The 19,130-nt window shown below is 41.9% G+C and overlaps 1 protein-coding gene across 4 annotated transcripts in view; it reads left to right on the forward strand.

Moving 5' to 3' along the window:
• Positions 1-19,130, forward strand: part of ANKIB1 (ankyrin repeat and IBR domain containing 1) — a 182,406-nt gene that overhangs the window by 99,031 nt on the left and 64,245 nt on the right. For all 4 annotated transcript variants that reach the window (XM_066354370.1, XM_066354372.1, XM_066354371.1 and 1 more), the window contains one exon: positions 6,246-6,428. In XM_066354370.1, the coding sequence (XP_066210467.1) occupies positions 6,246-6,428 (183 nt within the window). The remainder of the gene's footprint in view (positions 1-6,245; positions 6,429-19,130) is intronic.

A 19,130-nucleotide genomic window follows, 5' to 3' on the forward strand; every position in this document is an offset into this window, starting at 1 on the left:
TGCGCTCAAGCTGGTGAGCTCGGGGGTCTCGAATCTGGGTCCTTCCGCATCCCAGTCCGACGCTCTATCCACTGCGCCACCACCTGGTCAGGCGACCCATTGTTCTTGAAAGCCAGAAACTTCTACATTCTTCTCCTTCCCCTCCCTAAAGGAGGGTCGGGACAGGAAAGCCTGATAAGAAAGCCTGACCTTTCCTCCCAGAATATCAATACCAATTTTCAGCTTTCTGGTACCTTACAACACAACATTGTATTAGTTTTAAGTGTACAACCCAGTGATTAGACATTTATGTAAGTTAGGAAATGATCACCTGACATATGCAGTACTCATCTGACACCATACATAGTTATTAAAATATTATTGATTATATTCCCTATGCTGTACTTTACATCCCCATGACTGTTTACTAAGTACTTCTCATTCCCTTCACCTTTTTACCCATTAACTGAGCCCCTTAGCCATCTGGCAACCTTCAAAATAGTCTTTGTATCTATAAGTGTTTCTGGTCTTCCTATTAGTTTACTTTGTTATTTAGATTCCACTTATAAATGAAATCATATGGTACTTGTTTTTCTCTGTCTGACTTATTTCATTCAGCACAATAACCCCTTAAGTCCATCCATGCTGTTTCAGTGGCAAGATTTTATTATTTTTTATGACTGAGTCATATTCTATTATATATATGCAATTTATCTGTTGTTTTGAACATTTAGTCTCCTTTCATATCTTGCCTATTATAAAACAAATATAGATGTATATGTCTTTTTGATTTAATATTTCTCATTTCTTCAGATAAATACTCAGAAGTGGAATTTCTAGGTCCAACTTCGTCTCTTTTTATAATCTTGGTTTTAAAGTCATTTTATTTGGTATAAGTATTACTACTTCATTTTTTTTTCTGTTTCATTTGCATGAAATATATTATTCTATCCCTTTCAGTCTGTTGTCTTTCTATCTGAAATGAGTCTCTTATAGACAGCATATGTAAAGGTGTTGTTTTGTTATACATTCAGCCAACATGTGTCTTTTGATTGGAGCATTTAATCCGTTTGCATTTAAAGTAATTGGTGATATATATGTACTTATTTCATTTTATTCATATTTTTGATATTTTCTTTTTAAAGAAAACCTTTTAATATTTCATATAATACTAGTTTGATGATAAAACTCTTTTAGCTTGTTTCTTGTCTGGAAAGCTCTTTATCTATCCTTCAATTTTAAATGATAGCTTTGCTGGGTAGAATAATCTTGGTTAGGTCCTTGCTTTTCATCACTTTGGATATTGCTCGCCAATCCCTTCTGACTTGCAAAGTTTCTGTTGTGAAATCAGCTGACAGTCTTATGGGTTCTCTTGTAGGTAACTAATTGCTTTTCTCTTGCTGCTTTTAAGATTCTCTCTTTATCTTTAATCCTTGTGTCTTGGTATGGGCCTCTTTGAGTTCATCTTGTTTGGGACTCTGTGCTTCCTGGACTTGCGTCTGTTTCCTTCACCAGGTTAGGGAAGATTTCTGCCATTATTTTTTCTAATAGGTTTTCAGTTCTTTGCTGTCTCTCTTCTTCTGTTGGCTCCCCTGAGACACAAATGTTGGTTCTCTTGAAGTTGTCCCAGAGGCTCCTTACACTATCCTCATTGTTTTGGATTCTTTTTTTCTTTCTGTTGTTCTAATTGGGTGTTTTCTGCTTCCTTTTTTCCAAATCACTGATTTGATCCTCTGCTTCATCTGCTGTACCGTTGATTACCTGCAACGTATTCTTCATTTCAGTTATTATACAGTGTGTCCGTAAAGTCATGGTGCACTTTTGACCGGTCATAGGAAAGCAACAAAAGACGACAGAAATGTGAAATCTGCACCAAATAAAAGGAAAACTCTCCCAGTTTCTGCAGGGTGATGTGGCAGCATGTGCGCATGCGCAGATGATGATGTAACACCGTGTATACAGCGGAGCAGCCCACGGCCATGCCAGTCGAGATGTGGACAGTACAGAGGAAAGTTCAATGTGTTCTGTGGGTCGCTAAATTCAAATCCGTGAACAGTGTGCAACATAAATGTTGGTGCGTTTATAACGAAGCACCGCCACATAGGAATAACATTACTCGGTGGGATAAGCAGTTGAAGGAAACCGGCAGTTTGGTGGAAAAACCCCGTTCTGGTAGGCCATCAGTCAGTGACTAGTCTGTAGAGGCTATACGGGATAGCTACCTAAAAAATCTGTGTGTGAGCCCACATCGAACTGCACTGAATAAGTATGAAACTGGGAGAGTTTTCCTTTTATTTAGTGCAGATTTCACATTTCTATCGTCTTTTGTTGCTTTCCTGTGACCAGTCAAAAGTGCACCATGACTTTACGGACACACTGTATTTTTCATTACTTACTGGTTCTTTTTTGTGGTTTTCTATTTGTTAAAGTTCTCACTAAGTTCCTCTACTTTTCCCCTAAGTTCATTGAGCATCCTTATAACTAGTGTTTTGAACTCTGCTTCTGGTAGATTGCCTGTCTCCATTTTGTTTAGTACTTTTCCTGGAGTTTTGTTCTGTTCTTTCATTTAGGACATATTTGCTCCTTATTTTGGCGGCCAGGGGACAACCCCATGGAGCAGAACTCACTTCAGCTGGGCTCAGGTACCCACTGAGTCCCCTCCTTGTGTCGCTTGTGGAAGTGGTTGGGTTGCTTCAGTGTAGTCTGTCAATCAGGTGCTCTGGCTCTTGTTCCTTCTGGGAGGTGCATGCCATGATCATTTGCTGCCTGTGCCCTGCCCAAGGCCACCCAGCATGAACTAAAAAGTGATCTGCAGATGTCTGCGACTTGTACTGGGCTCAGAGGTGTCCAGGAGAGGCCAAACTGCAAACTAAGGCTGGCTGCCACCAGTGCCAGGCCTGGGGCCACTTAGAGAGAGGTACAAGGCACACCAAGGCCAGGTGCTGCTTGTTTGAGAGACTTTAGTAAAGTCCAGAGCCTTAGCCAAGACAGGCCATTTATGTAGATAAGTCACTGGAAACAGCTTGGGTGGTTCCACAAGTTGGGTGGGGTGGGGTCTCAGGGAATCACTGGGGGGAGGGATGAACAGTATGAGTTAGTGGGTGGAGACTCAGATATGGCACCCACCCGCAAAGGAACAATGGCCTCTGCCAGCACTTCTTTCTGGGGGAAAGCTGTTCCTCCAGCCCTTGCCCTGATGCCAGCAATTTGTTTCTCCCCATGTGTCCCTGGTGCCTTTCAAGCTATTCTTCCAAAGCTGGAGCTCAGTGTGAATGAGTCTAAGACAGTCCAGGTGAAGGCCCTTTAAGAGGAATACCTGGGCCCTGCTGGATGGTTCATCCTAATACACAAATGTTGGAGGTTCAATTCCCGGTCAGGGCACATATAGGAACAGATCAAAGTTTCTCTCTCTTCCTCTCTTTCTAAAATCAGTCAATAACTTTTTAAAAAATCTTTAAAACCTAACTAGGTAGTGATACAGTAGATAGAGCATCAACCTGGGATGCTGAGGACCCAGGTTCAAAACCCGGAGATTGCGGGCTTGAGTGTGGGCTCAACCGGCTTGAGCACAGGCTCAGCAGCTTGAGCGTGGGATCATAGATGTGTTCCCATGGTCAATGGCATGAGCAAGGGGGTCACTGGCTCAGCTGGAACCCCCAGTCAAGGCATGTATGAGAAACAATCAATGAACAACTAAAGTGCTTCAACTACAAATTGATGCTTCTCATCTCTCTCCCTTCCTGTCTGTCTCCCTCACCAAAAAAAAGAAGAAGAAAGAAAGAAGGAAGGGAGGAAGGAGAGAGAGAGAGAGAACGGAAAGAAAGAAAGAAAGAAAGAAAGAAAGAAAGAAGAAAGAAAGAAAGAAAGAAAGAGAGAGAGAGAGAGAGAGAGAAAAAAAAAGAAAGAAGAAAGAAAGAAAAAGAAACATAAAAAAAAATGAAAAGAGGAACACCTAGAACTTCAGCAGCCGTCCATCTTACTCAGCCACAATCCCCACTGGTTTTCACAGCCAGAAGTTATGGGGACTTCTTCTCTTGTCACTGGAACCCTGAGTTGAGGGGCCTAGTGTGGGGCTGGGACCTCTTCAGGGGCAAAGCGACCTCCGTAGCTTAGACATCCTTTCCAGTTTTTATTCGCAGCACACGGCTGTGGCACCTGCCCATTCAGCTTCTGTGCCCTCCTACTAGTCTAGATGTGTCTTCTTTATGTCCTTAGCTGGAGAACTTCTGTTCAGGACATTCTTAATCATGGTTGTTTAGTCGTAATTTTGATGTGGTTATGGGAAGATGTGAGTACCACTATTCCCAATTCCACCATCTTGACCAGAAGCCTCCATCACTTATTTTGAGGAATATTAAGAATAATTTCTAGAGGCCCTGGCCGGTTGGCTCAGCAGTAGAGCGTCGGCCTGGTGTGTGGGGGACCCGGGTTCGATTCCTGGCCAGGGCACATAGGAGAGGCACCCATTTGCTTCTCCACCCCCCCCCTTCCTCTCTGTCTCTCTCTTCCCCTCCCGCAGCCAAGGCTCCATTGGAGCAAAGATGGCCTGGGCGCTGGGGATGGCTCCTTGGCCTCTGCCCCAGGCACTGGAGTGGCTCTCGTCACAGCAGAGCGACGCCCCAGAGGGGCAGAGCATCGCCCCCTGGTGGGCGTGCCGGGTGGATCCCGGTCGGGCGCATGCGGGAGTCTGTCTGACTATCTCTCCCCGTTTCCAGCTTCACAAAGAAAAAAAAATACCAAAAAATAAAATACAAAAAAAAAAAAAAGAATAATTTCTAGAAATTTATACAAGTGAAAGCACTGAATAATTATAAATTTTTAATTTTTAAGTAAAATTTTATTTTGAAATTGGACAGAATGCTTAAGAATTTCTTTTTAAGGCCCTGGCCGTATGGCTCAGTGGTAGAGCATCGGCCTGGCGTGCAGGAGTCCCGGGTTCAATTCCCAGCCAGGGCACACAGGAGAAGAGCCCATCTGCTTCTCCACTCCTCTCCCTCTCCTTCCTCTCTCTCTCTCTCTTCCCCTCCTGCAGCCAAGGCTCCAGTGGAGCAAAGTTGGCCCGGGCACTGAGGATGGCTCCATGGCCTCTGCCTCAGGCGCTAGAATGGCCCTGGTTGCAACAGAGCAACGCCCCAGATGGGCAGAGCATCACCCCCTGGTGGGCATGTCGGGTGGATCCCAGTCAGGCGCATGCAAGAGTCTGTCTGACTGCCTCCCTGTTTCCAACTTCAGAAAAATACCAAAAAAAAAAAAAAGAATTTCTTTTTAAGTTTGAGAAATTGATTGATTGGTGGTGGTGTTGCTGTTATTTTTTTTTTTTTTCCCCAGAGACAGAGAGAGAGTCAGAGAGAGGGATAGATCAGGACAGACAGACAGGAACAGAGAGATGAGAAGCATCAATCATTAGTTTTCCATTGCGCATTGCGACACCTTAGTTGTTCATTGATTGCTTTCTCATATGTGCCTTGACCGCGGGCCTTCAGCAGACTGAGTAACCCCTTGCTCGAGCCAGCAACCTTGGATCCAAGCTGGTGAGCTTTTGCTCAAACCAGATGAGCCCGCTCTCAAGCTGGCGACCTCGGGATCTCGAACCTGGGTCCTTCCGCATCCCAGTCCGATGCTCTATCCACTGCGCCACCGCCAGGTCAGGCGTTGTTGTTATTCTTAACCAAAGGAAGTCCTCTTAATACTGATAAACAGAAATGCTGATCTTGGCCCTGGCCGATTGGCTCAGCAGTAGAGCATCAGCCTGGTGTATGGATGTCCTGGATTTGATTCCTGGTCAGGGCACACAGAGGAAGCAACCATCTGCTTCTCTACCCCTCTCCCTCCCCTTCTCCCTCTCTCTCTTTTTTTCTTGCTCTCTCCTCCCCTCTTCTCCTGCAGCCATGGCTGGGATGGATCAGGACACTGACGATGGCTCCATGGCCTCTCCTGAGGCACTGAAATAGCTGGGTTGCTAGCAACAAGCACCCCACATGGGCAGAGCATCACCCTGTAGGGGGTTTGCCGGCTAGATCCTGGTGGGGGACACGTAGGAATCTGTCTCTGCCTCCCCACTTCCACTGTCACTGAATAAAAAATGAAAAAGAAAGAAATGCTAATCTTAAAATCAAAAGCAGCTAGTATCTAAATAACTTTAATTGTCATTTTGGGTACATACTATTGCATTCTTATTGTGTTTATTATAGTTTTCATATTTTTAAATTTGTAGCATGAACTTATTTAAATGTATGGCTGCAAGTTTTTGAAAAAATCTTTTTTAGCTTTTAGTAAAACATGGAGGAGACTTGTTTGCTGAGAATGAGAATAAAGATACTCCTTGTGATTGTGCTGAAAAGCAACACCACAAAGATCTGGCCCTTAATCTGGAGTCTCAGATGGTATTCTCTCGAGATCCTGAAGCTGAAGAAATAGAAGCTGAATATGCTGCACTAGACAAACGGGAGGTAAGGTTTTTTTTAAATAAAAAATTAAATGGATTTTATATTAAATTTTTTTTCTGTAAATCCCACTTTGTGTGGTCTTCTTTGCAATATGCTAAATATCCTGTCACCTACATAGCCATAGTAGATAAATACATCTAGAAACCCTGGAGGTGGAATCTTTCCTCTAATGTATGAGAGTATGTTTACTTACATATAAATAGAGATGCTGCCAGTTGATATGAATCCTAAATATGCCTACTAGTCTAAGACTCCGGTCTTCCTGTTCCTCAGCCTCTCCCTGTATCCCTGTATTCTGGATTGCTCTTATCAGCAAACATGATTTGGTAACTCCTATCTTTTTTTTCTTTTTTCTTTTTGATAGAGGCTGAGAGACAGAGAGAGAGAGAGTCAGAGAGAGGGACAGATAGGGACAGACAGGAAGGGAGAGAGATGAGAAGCATCAGTTCTTCGTTACGGCTCCTTAGTTGTTCATTGATTGCTTTCTCATATGTGCCTTGATGGGGGGAACTCCAGCAGAGTAAGTGACCCCTTGTTCAAGCCAGCGACCTTGGGCTTTAAGCCAGCAACCTTTGGGCTCAAAGCCAGTGACCATGGGATCATGTCTAGGATCCCACACTCAAGCCAGTGACCTACGCTCAAGCTGGTGAGCCCACACTCAAGCCGCATGAGCCCATGCTCCAGCTGGCAACCTTGGGGTTTCAAACCTGGGTCCTCTGTGTCCCAGTCCAGTGCTCTATCCACTGCGCCACCACCTGGTCAGGCAGTAACTCCTATCTTAAGAACAAAGACAGCTAGGCAGCCTTTCCCATTGACCACTATTCCTCAGCCCTGTCCCTATCTTCCTTCTGTTGTAGCCCCATATCTCTAATCTTATGAGAAAAACAAACTTGAGAGTTAACTATACAAACCAACATTCTTACCTTCCATTTACTCTTCAGTCCATAGCAATGTAAATTTCTTCCCTTATATGATGTAGTTGAACTTGTCATGAACATCAAGAGTCAGTTAAGGTCTTCATTATCTGAGTAAGCATTACCTCCATTTACTGAGTTGTTCAAGCATAAATTTGACATGCATTCTTGATTCCCACATCTTATATCCAACCAATCTGGAAATTTCAAAAAATACATCCTAAATCAACTTACTCCTCTCAGTCTCCACTCCACCTCCCTAGGCCCTGGTCATACTCACTTTTTTTTTAATTAAGTGAGAGCTGGAGAGGCAATGAGACAGACTCCCACTGGATCTACCTGTCAAGCCCCTACCAGGTGATGTTCTGCCCATCTGGGACTGCTGCTCTGTTGCTTGGCAACCAAGCTATTTTATTTATTTATTTATTTATTTATTTTTTGCATTTTTCTGAAGCCGGAAACAGGGAGAGACAGTCAGACAGACTCCCGCATGCGCCCGACCGGGATCCACCTGGCACGCCCACCAGGGGCAACGCTCTGCCCACCAGGGGGCGATGCTCTGTCCCTCCGGGGCGTCTCTCTGTCGTGACCAGAGCCACTCCAGCACCTGGGGCAGAGGCCAAGGAGCCATCCCCAGCGCCCGGGCCATCTTTGCTCCAATGGAGCCTTGGCTGCGGGAGGGGAAGAGAGAGAAAGAGAGGAAGGACGGGGGGGTGGGGGAGAAGCAAATGGGTGCTTCTCCTATGTGCCCTGGCTGGGAATCGAACCCGGCTCCCCTGCACGCCAGGCCGACGCTCTACCGCTGAGCCAACCGGCCAGGGCCAACCAAGCTATTTTAATAGCACCTGAGGTAGGCCATGGAGCCATCCTCAGCACTTGGGACCAACGTGCTAGAACCATTAGAGCCATGGCTGTGGGAGGAGAAGAGAGAGTGAAGGGGGAGGGGTGGAGAAGCAGATGGTCACTTCTCTTGTGTTCCCTGACTAGGAATTGAACCCGGGACTTCCACATATCAGGCCAACACTCTACTGCTGAGCCAACCAGCCATGGTCTACCTTCACTTCTCATCTAAGCCAATGTAACAGTTTTTTCTTCCTGGTTTCCTTCCTTCTATTCTGGTTTCCTTAGAATGCATCTTGTACACAGAAGCCAGAGAAACAACTTTAAACATAAATTAGGTCATATCACTTAAATCACTTAGTAACTTTTTATTGTACTTAAAATCCAAACTGTTTGCTCAGATATACGATATATCAGTGATTTTTAACTTTTTTACACTTAAGGATTGGTGAAAATAGGAGAATTATTTTGGGGACTGCAGAGGCAGAAATCACCCTGTACTTAAGGCATTCGACTAAGACCATTGGGTCTATAATCTTCATATGTCAGGGTGATTAACTTTTTTGTGGACTGGCAACAGATTTCTAGCAGACTGGTTCATGGACTGGCAGTTGAAAATATTATATGGTCTGACTGCTACCAACTCCTCAATGTTATTGCAGACTTTTTTCCCAGCCCACTTGGCTCTAATTATTATACCTAGACTACACCAAGACTTTTGCATTTGCCGTTACATGTGTGTGAAATCTCCCGGTTGTTTCGTGCTTGGCTCAATATCACTTCTTCAGACAGACAGTCTTTAATCATTCTTTCTAAAAAGATTCCTTCCTTCCATTATTCTTTAGTATCATATCCTATTCATCCTTCTTAGCACTTATCATGTGCTATAATTATTTTGTTTATGTATTGTTTACTTGTTTATTGCCTTTCTCTCCTATTAGATTGTCAGCTCCACAGAAAGCCAGTGCCAGCCTGGCCGGCTAGCTCAGCAGTAGAGCATCAGCCCAGTGTGTTGAAGTCCTGGGTTTGATTTCCTGCCAGGCACACAGGAGAAGCGCCATCTGCTGCTCCACCTTTCCCCTTCTCCTTTCTCTCTATCTCTCTATCTCTCTCTCTAACCCTCCTGCAGCCAAAGCTCCATTGGAGCAAAGTTGGCCCCGGGCACTGAGGATGGCTCCATGGCCTCCGCCTCAGGCACTAGAATGGCTGTGGTTGCAACAGAGCAACGCCCTGGATGGGCAGAGCATCACCCCCTGGTGGGCATGCCAGGGCGGGGGGATCCAGGTTGGGCTTATGCAGGGGTCTGTCTCTGCCTCCCTGCTTCTCACTTCAGAAAAATACAAAATAATAATAATAAAAAAGCCAGCGCCATAATTATCATTTTCAACAGAATATTTTCAGTGTCACACACTGATGCATGCACAGTGGGCACCAATAGATATTTCTTAAAGAAATGATAAGGCATTAAAGTTTTTCTTTCTCAAATGATTGATTTTACATTCAGTGCTAACTTGATTGTAAAAGAAACTAGCTATTGTTTGTGTTTAATCTTACTGTTTACTTTATTTTTTCCCATGAATTCCTAGTAGTTTTTGAATTGCTGTACTGTACAAATGGGAAAAAGAGATGAGTTTCTTGGAATTTACAGATTTACATTTATTACCTTTTGTGTTCCTTTAGTTTGGTTGTTTGATAGGAATGCTTGTCCAGATTAAGTACATGTAGAGAGAGTGCTGATGTCCTAAGCACTTTCATGTGGTTGTTGAATTCACATAGTAACCTTGAGAAGACAATTATGATCCCTTCTGTTTTTAAATGAGAAAGATAAACCAGAAAATAGTTGAATAACCTGACAGGATCAGAGTGAGCTGAGCCTGATTCTTACGACTTCAAGTCTAAGCATTTTATTCCTAAACTGCCTACATTTGACAACCCTTAATCTTGAATTAGACAGAAATTACAATGTAATGGTTGATATAATAATACAATGAGAAGACATTTGAACAAGAACATTTCAAAAATGATTAAATTGAAAGACATTTATGACTATATTTAGGTCTTTTCATCAAGATACTATCATAATTTATAATTAAATAAAAAATAATGATACTCATTATCAGTAGATTTAACATTAAATGAATGTAGTGTAACTATAATGAACTATTATATTAAGTTAAGAAATACTTAACAGTTTGACACTAATTATATAGAAAAAACTAGTGTATATTAGAAGAAAATTGATGTATACTACAATGATCATTGTGGATATGGGTGATTTTCTTTACTATTACTTTTCTAGTCTTATACATTTTATAAAATTTATAATAAGTATATATTGCTAAAAAATATTAAAATTTTTCTCCTTCCTGACTTTACTCATCAATGCTAAATTTCCTTAGTGTGCTACCAGACTTAAACATATACTCATATAGAATTTGTAATGTAACAGAGAGATCACTTAGTTCTGCTAGAGTATCTTTTCAACTTAGCGGTAAATCGTGAACACCTTTCCCAAATCAGAAAATATAATCAGCATATTTCTTACCTATTGATGAACATTTAAATAATTTAGATATTTTTGCCATTATAAACAAAGCTAAAGTGAATATTTACCTACATTTTACATACATATCTTTATCCTCTTGTATCACTATTGTGGTTAAAAACATGGATTCTGAAACCAGACGGACTGGATTCAGATCTTGACCCTACAACCTACTAAGTGACCTTGAACAACTGGCTACTTAGTCTGCTACTTCAGTTTCATCTTCCTTAAAATGGAAATAATATGGCCCCTGCTTTATAGTGTAGTGATTCTTAAGTGTGTTAATATATTAATTGCTTAAAACATTATAAGTGTAATCTGTTTGCTGTTGTAATCATTGTCATTATTATATATACATTTTAAAAGTATAGTTCTTAAAAACTTATAGAAATTGGTTGAATCATGAGATATATACATTTTCAAGTTTAATAGAAGCTGTTAAATTGCTGTAAAAGATATTAATTTACTTTTTTTCCGGTAACATCTTAGAGAATTCTTTTCCTCGTGTTCTTGCTAGCATTGTATAATATCAGTGTTCTTATTTTTTCCACTTTGGACAAAGATAGGGTACCTCATTGAATTTATTTTTTTTATTATTCTGTGGCTTGTTTGTTCATTTACTTTTTTCTGTGGATTCCTTGTATATTCTTTTTTTTTTTTTCAGAGACAGAGAGAGAGTCAGAGTGAGGGACAGACAGTCAGGATCGGAGAGATGAGAAGCATCCATCATTAGTTTTTCGTTGCGCATTGCGACACCTTAGTTGTTCATTGACTGCTTTCTCATATGTGCCTTGACCACGGGCCTTCAGCAGACTGAGTAACCCCTTGCTTGAGCCAGCGACCTTGGGTCCAAGCTGGTGAGCTTTTGCTCAAACCAGATGAGCCTGCGCTCAAGCTGGCGACCTCCGGATCTCGAACCTGGGTCCTCAGCATTCCAGTCAGACACTCTATCCACTGCGCCACCGCCTGGTCAGGCTGCTTGTATATTCTTAATGCATTCTAAGAGAATGTTGTGTATTATTCCATAGTCTAACTTTTTCACTTTTATGGCATCCAGAGATATAACTTTTTTCTTTTATGACATGCTAATATTATAATCATATGCCCCTATATTTTTTCTAGTTTTATACTTTGTTTTTAACCCATATTGGTTTTATTTTTGTCTACTATTTCATAATGTTAAAAGCACTATTTTTATAAATAAATATTTATATACAAATATTTATAACAACACTATTCACAATAGTCAAAAGTTGAAAACAGCCCAAATGTTTATCAACAGATGACTGGATGAATAAAGTGTGAGATATGTACACAATAGAATATTACTCAGCCATAAAAAGAACCAAGGTGCTAATACATGCTACAAATATGGATCAGTCTCAAAAACAATGGCAAAGTAATAAAAACTAGACACAAAAGGGCACATATTGAATAACTTCATTTATATGAAATGTCTAAAGTAAATAAATTCATAAAAACAGAAAATACCGTCGTGGTTGCCAGGGGCTGGGAGGAAGAAGGAATAGGGAGTGACTGACTTGAGTATGGGGTTTTCTTCTGGGAAGAGGAGAATGTTTTGAAACTAGATACGGGGGGTGGTTGTACAAGATTGTGAATGTAGTAGAGGCCACTGAATCGGACACTTTAAAGTGGTTAATTTTAAGTTTCATAACAATTTTTTAAAACATAAAACAATGCTTTTTTCAAATTTTATTTTTGTACCTTTTACTTTGACCCTGATCAACTTTTAGATTTTTCTTCCTATACTAGAGTTTTACATGACCTACCATGTAATTGTATTAAGCTACATAATAATTAGGTTCTTCTAAAATTTATGTTCCCAGGGTGAAGTGTTTTTTGTGCTGTTTTTATCAGTTAATGACCTCTACAGTGTATAATGCTATATCTCTGTAGTTTCTTGACACATTTTAATTTAGCCTTTTCCTCCAGGTGATTACTTTAAAATGTTAAGATCCACTTCTTCATTCAGTCATTCTGTAAAACTCTGAGTGACTGCTCTGCCAGACGCTGTTTTAGAAGTTTAGATTCAGCAAAGAACAAAGATAAACTCCTGCCGTCTAGGTGCTTAAATGGGGATCTTCAGGTTATAAAAGTCTTGGCTTGCTCCCCTAAAAACTTTTTTTTTTTAATTTTATTTATTTTTTACAGAGACAGAGAGTGAGTCAGAGAGAGGGATAGACAGGGACAGACAGACAGGAACGGAGAGAGATGAGAAGCATCAATCATTAGTTTTTCATTGCGCGTTGCAACACCTTAGTTGTTCATTGATTGCTTTCTCACATGTGCCTTGACCGCGGGCCTTCAGCAGACCGAGCAACCCCTTGCTGGAGCCAGCGACCTTGGATCCAAGCTGGTGAGCCTCGCTCAAACCAGATGAGCCCGCGCTCAAGCTGGTGACCTGAGGGTCTCGAACCTGGGTCCTTCCGCATCCCAGTCCGACACTCTATCCACTGCGCCACCGCCTGGTCAGGCTAAAAAATAGAGACATGAGTGTTTCTGCTTACACTGTTAGTGTTGTACTTACAGATTTCATGGGCGAACTAGTTTGGTTGTGCACAGTGGAAGAATACGCAGTAACATGGTAAATGGGTGAGGGAGTTGACGACCCCCAGTACACTTACCTGTGCTATTTTGGACTGTTAAAAATACTAGTGTGCCTGACCAGGCGGTGGCGCAGTGGATAGAGTGTCAGACTGGGATGCGGAAGACCCAGGTTAGATACCCCGAGGTCGCCAGCTTGAGCGAGGGCTCATCTGGTTTGAACAAAGCTCACCAGTTTGGACCCAAGGTCACTGGCTTGAGCAAGGGGTTACTCGATCTGCTGAAGGCCCACGGTCAAGGCACATATGAGAAAGCAATCAATGAACAACTAAGGTGTCGCAATGTGCAACTAATGATTGATGCTTCTCATCTCTCCGTTCCTGTCTGTCTCTGTCTATCCCTCAATCTGACTCTCTCTCTCTGTCTCTGTAAAAAAAAAAAAAATTAAATTAAAAAAAAAAATACTAGTGTTCCACCTGACCAGGCAATGGATAGAGCATCACACTGGGACGCGGAGAACCCAGGTTCAAAACCCTGAGGTACCCTGGCCGGTTGGTTCAGTGGTAGAGCATCGGCCTGGAGTGTAGGAGTCCCGGATTCGATTTCCAGCCAAGGCACACAGGAGAAGCGCCCATCTGCTTCTCCACCCCTCCCCCTCTCCTTCCTCTCTGTCTCTCTCTTCCCTTCCCGCAGCCAACACTCCATTGGAGCAAAGTTGGCCCTGGCGCTGAGGATGGCCCTATAGCCTCTGCCTCAGGCGCTAGAATGGCTCTGGTTGCAACAGAGCAGCGCCCCAGATGGGCAGAGCATCGCCCCCTGGTGGGCATGCCAGGTGGATCCCGGTCGGACACATGTGGGAGTCTGTCTGACTGCCTCCCCATTTCCAACTTCAGAAAAATACAAAAACAAACAAACAAACAAAAAAACCCTGAGGTAGCCAGCTTGAGCACGGGCTCATCGGGTTTGAGCAAGGCTCACCAGCTTGAGCCCAAGGTCGCTGGCTTAAGCAAGGGGTCACTCGGTCTGCTGTAGTGCCCCCCCCCCCATCAAGGCACATATGAGAAAGCAAGCAATCAATGAACAACTAAGATGCCGCAATGAAGAATCAGTGCTTCTCATCTCTCTCCCTTCCTATCTGTATGTTTAAAAACAAATGAACACAATTCCTGAATATGGTAACTGCTATAAGGAAATAAAAACAAGGTGAAGTGTTGGAGGGCTGGCTGAAAGAAGTGTATTCAATATTTTGAAACCCAAAGAAAAAACAGAGACACCAGCAAGTACTGGGCCTAGTAGAGCAGTGGTCCCCACCCTTTTTTGGGCCACGGACCAATTTAATGTCAGAAAATATTTTCACGGACCAGCCTTTAGGGTGGGATGGATAAATGTTTCACGTGACCAATACAAGTGTCAAGTGTGAGTCTTAGACAGATGTAACAGAGGGAATCTGGTCATTTTTTAAAAATAAAACATCGTTCAGACTTAAATATAAATAAAACGGAAATAATGTAAGTTATTTATTCTTTCTCTGCGGACCAGTACCAAATGGCCCACAGACCGGTACCGGTCCGCGGCCCGGGGGTTGGGTACCACTGTAGTAGAGGACAGGCTCTGTAGGAGTGGATTGTGTGGTTACATCAGTGAAAGAAGGGGAAATTGAGCACTGTGCTGCTGTGAGAGTCATCTAAACACTCCCCCTTCCACCCTCCCACTCAGCAAGGCTCTTTCTCTAGTAGGAGACCTGCACACAGGACTTCACCTTCACTTGCTCCCGTTAGCAGAAGGTTTAACCTCTGAGCAGCTGCCTCATCTTAGGTTGAAGTACAGATCATGGTGCCTAGGTCTTGATTCCCCAGGTGGGAACAGCTCAGTAAGAAGAGAATCTAAAAGGAAGGAAAGGGTCTGAGAATCCCAAAGACTTTAGCTATTTTTCCCCTCTCTCCCAGGCTAAGCTCATGGATCAACTAAAGAGAGATTGGTATTAAAGGAAATTTGAAATATTTTTTCTTTCTCTGAATGCCTTTCTTTTAAAATTTTAAGTTACTGATGATATGTTTGGGTAAATAAGTACTTGTTTTTTCATTTTTTTAATGCACATTTTTTATTTAATCAGGGGGAAAGCTGTTTTTATTGTGAGAAAAAATAAAGACAAATACTTCTTTCATAACTCCTTTATCATAGTCTTTTCTGAAACAGTTTTTGAAGACATTATCACTTTCTACATGCATCAAAGTGATATAGTTTGTATATCGGGCTGTTTCAAATATCTTTTTCTTTCTTTTGTTTTTCTTAAGTGAGAAGAGGGGAAGTAGGCAAGTTCCCACATGCACCCTGACCAAGGGATCCATGTGGCAACCCCTGTCTGGGGCTGATGCTAGAATCAACTGAGCTATCCTTAGTGCCCAGGCCGTCGCTTGAACCAATCGAGTCACTGGCTGTGAGAGGAGAAGGGAGAGAGGGGGAGAGAAGCAGATGGTCACTTCTCATGTGTGCCTTGATTGGGAATCAAACCCAGGACATCCATACACCAGGCCGATGCTTCTAGCCACTGAACCAACTGCCAGAGCCTGTTTCACATTTCTTTAGTGATATTTTGGTAGCAGTAGTATATCTGATGCAAAAGAGGCATTTTCATACTCATTGTCTCTTTTTAAATTAGTTTTTTTTTCTTTCTTTGTATCAGGACTGACTGCTTTGATGGTTATTTCAGGATTGTGTTTAATCTGAAAATAGAAGCAGTTTATCTTTATAAAAAAGAGAAAGGCACCTTCACTTTAATCCTTCCTGCAGAAGAAAACGCTAGTGTTCACTTGGGACTGAGCGATGTATTGAGATGCTTCACACAACCTAATTATAGTTCTGTTGCAGAGATTCAGAGCAAATGTCTTACATGTTCATGAACGCAGTATGTCTTTCTCTGTCAATAACTATTTTTTTCCAGTGTAACCTATTTAAGTTTAAAACTGCATTTTAAAGACACTTAATCTATGCGGATTGCTTTATATTCTACCTTTTGTTAATATTTCTATAATCAAATCTTGTTTTATTCAACACAAATGAGGTTGAATGATGGCTATTCTGGGAAAAAAAGCATTTACAAAATAATACCAGGAAATACACAATGCCACCACTAGAAATGAAGGCAGTCCCCAGGTTACGAATGAGATAGGTTCTTTAGGTTTGTTCTTAAGTTGAATTTGTATGTAAGTTGGAATAGTACATTATTAGTGCAACTTAGATGTTTGTCTTAACATAGTGTTTATTTTTACCTTTCTGTGAGTATAAATACTTAAACAATTTCAAATACAACCAACCTTAAATAAGCTTGGACTATGCAGAAGGTGATGATCTTGTTGGAGAGGATGGGACTGGTGTTAGAGTCAGGGTTTGATTCTGCTGCTGGAGTCAGTTTCTGGAAGGAGGCATCAAGGGAGGCTTGTACAGAGCTTTTCTTTTTCTCATCATAAATGGCCCTGTAGCATCTCAGGCCTTGGTAACTTAGATGAACCTCTCTGTAACAGGATCTTGTTCCTCTAACTGCTACTTCTGCTTCAGCAAGACAAAAGGCATCAGTTAACTCTTGTAGAACACTTTTTTAGCCCTGGCCAGTTGGCTCAGTGGTAGAGTATTGGCCCAGCATATGGATGTCCCAGATTCGATTCCTGGTCAGCGCACACAGGAGAACCAACCATCTACTTTATCCTTCCCCCTTCCCCTTCTCTCTCTTTCTCTCTGTTTTTCTCTTCTTCCTCTCCCACAACCATGGCTCAGTTAGAGCAAGTTGGCCCTGGGTGCTGAGGATGGCTTCATGGCCTTACCTCAGGCACTAAAATAGCTCAGTTGCTGAGCAGCAGAGCAATGGCCCCAGATGGACAGAGCATCAGGGCTTGTCAGGTGGATTCCAGTTAGGAGGATCCCAGTTGGGGCACATGCGGAAGTCTGTCTCTCTGCCTCACTTATAAAAAAGAAAAAGGAACTTTTTCACTTCTGGTGTTTCTAGATCCCTGTTTTCTTCCCTAAATGTTATCACCTGCTGCTCTAGTTCCATAAGGTCTTCATTGGTTAGTTCTTTGCCGTGGGAGTTGAGTAAGTCTATGATATAATTTTCACTGATGTCCAACTGCAGTTGATTACCAGTAGCCCTTATGGCACTCCATTTGTAAGTACCACTTATAGGTGAATCAGGTGTTTGTAACTCAGAATATCTGAGTTTGTAACTCAGAATATCAAGAAATATTTACCCTCTTTGCTGATTCAAGAGAGGTACCTGGAATCTTAAGTTTGAATTTGGAACTCATTTTCTAGAAGCTGTGTCATGGGTAGTGTATAATTTATATACTGGAGTATTACAAATTTAACTATATAAGAACTTGTTAGTCTTTTGCAGAGTAAAATGTGGTTCATAAATTAGCTTAAAAGCAAACTGGACATGCTGATTTGGGGGACTTTTCAAATGATAGTATGGAATTAAATGAATTTTTTTTCTTTTTTAGTTAATAGTACCCCTATATAGAATAGTTTAGGTTAAATTTTTTCTTCTAGTTAAGTTCATATGGTATCTATATGTAGAGGCTCATGGCAGTGTAGCTGAACACCTACATAGGTACAGTAGGCTGTTAATGCAGTGTCGTGTGAAATGTATTGAGCATAAGTTTTCACTATGGTTTTTAAAAGGAATAGCACTGCAGCCTGACCAGTGGTGGCACAACAGATAGAGCATTGACCTGAGATGCTGAGGTCCCAGGTTTGAAACCCCAAGGTCACAGGATTGAGCGCAGACTCACCAGCCTTGAGTGTGAGATCATCGACATGACCTGTGGTCGCTGGCTTAAGCCCAGAGGTTGCTGGCTGGGAGCCCAAGGTCGCTGACTTGAGCATGGGGTCATTGGCTTGGCCTGAGCACTCCGGTCAAGGCCTGTATGAGAAACAATCAATGAACAACTAAAGTGCGGCAACTACAGGTTGATGCTTCCCATCTCTCTTCCTTTCCATCTCTTTCTCTAAAAAAAAAAGGAATAGCAGTGTAGGACTGATTGAGTGATTGAGTGTGTGCTCTGCCACTGTTGAAAAATCTTTAACATCATCATGATTTTTTATTTTATTTTATTTTTTAGTGAGATTTAGTCAGACAGGAAGCAAAAAGCAGGAGAGATGAGAAGCATCAACTCATGGTTGTGGCACTTTAGTTGTTCATTGATTGCTTCTCATATGTGTCTTGACTGGAGGGCTCCAGTCAAGCCAGTGACCTTGGGTTTTAAGCCAGCGACCTTTGGACTCAAGCCAGTGACCATGTGGTCATGTCTATGATTCCATGCTCAAGCCAGTGACCCTGCGCTCATGCTTGTGAGCCTGTGCTCAAGCCAGTGACCTCGGGGTTTCAAACCTGGGTTCTGCTCAGCATCCCAGATCAACACTCTATCGATTGCACCACCATCTGGTCAGACAGTGAGTTTTCTTTTTATTTTTTTATTTTTTTTTTCTGCAGAATATGTTCTGTATAAAAAGAAGCAGAATGAAAAATTTTGATGTTTTATTATTCTACCACTTATAAATAATCCTTGTAACATTGTGCTGATTGTCTTCCACTTTTCATCACTGGAATGACATTTTATATCTTGTTTGTTTTTAACCCGTATTCTTGCTATCACAAACTCATCATGGAAATCATTTTGAATGACTACTGACTATTCTAACTTGTAGATGTTCTGTAACTCCTTTAATGTACATTTGGGTTATGAACATTTTGTCACTTTTATAGCAAACATTGCAAATAACCAGTTATGCCCACATTTATGATTTTACCTTAGGATAGATTCACAGGTTCATGATAGATGCTTGGTT

This window comes from Saccopteryx leptura, chromosome 12 (assembly GCF_036850995.1).
Source record: "Saccopteryx leptura isolate mSacLep1 chromosome 12, mSacLep1_pri_phased_curated, whole genome shotgun sequence".
NCBI lineage: Eukaryota > Metazoa > Chordata > Mammalia > Chiroptera > Emballonuridae > Saccopteryx > Saccopteryx leptura.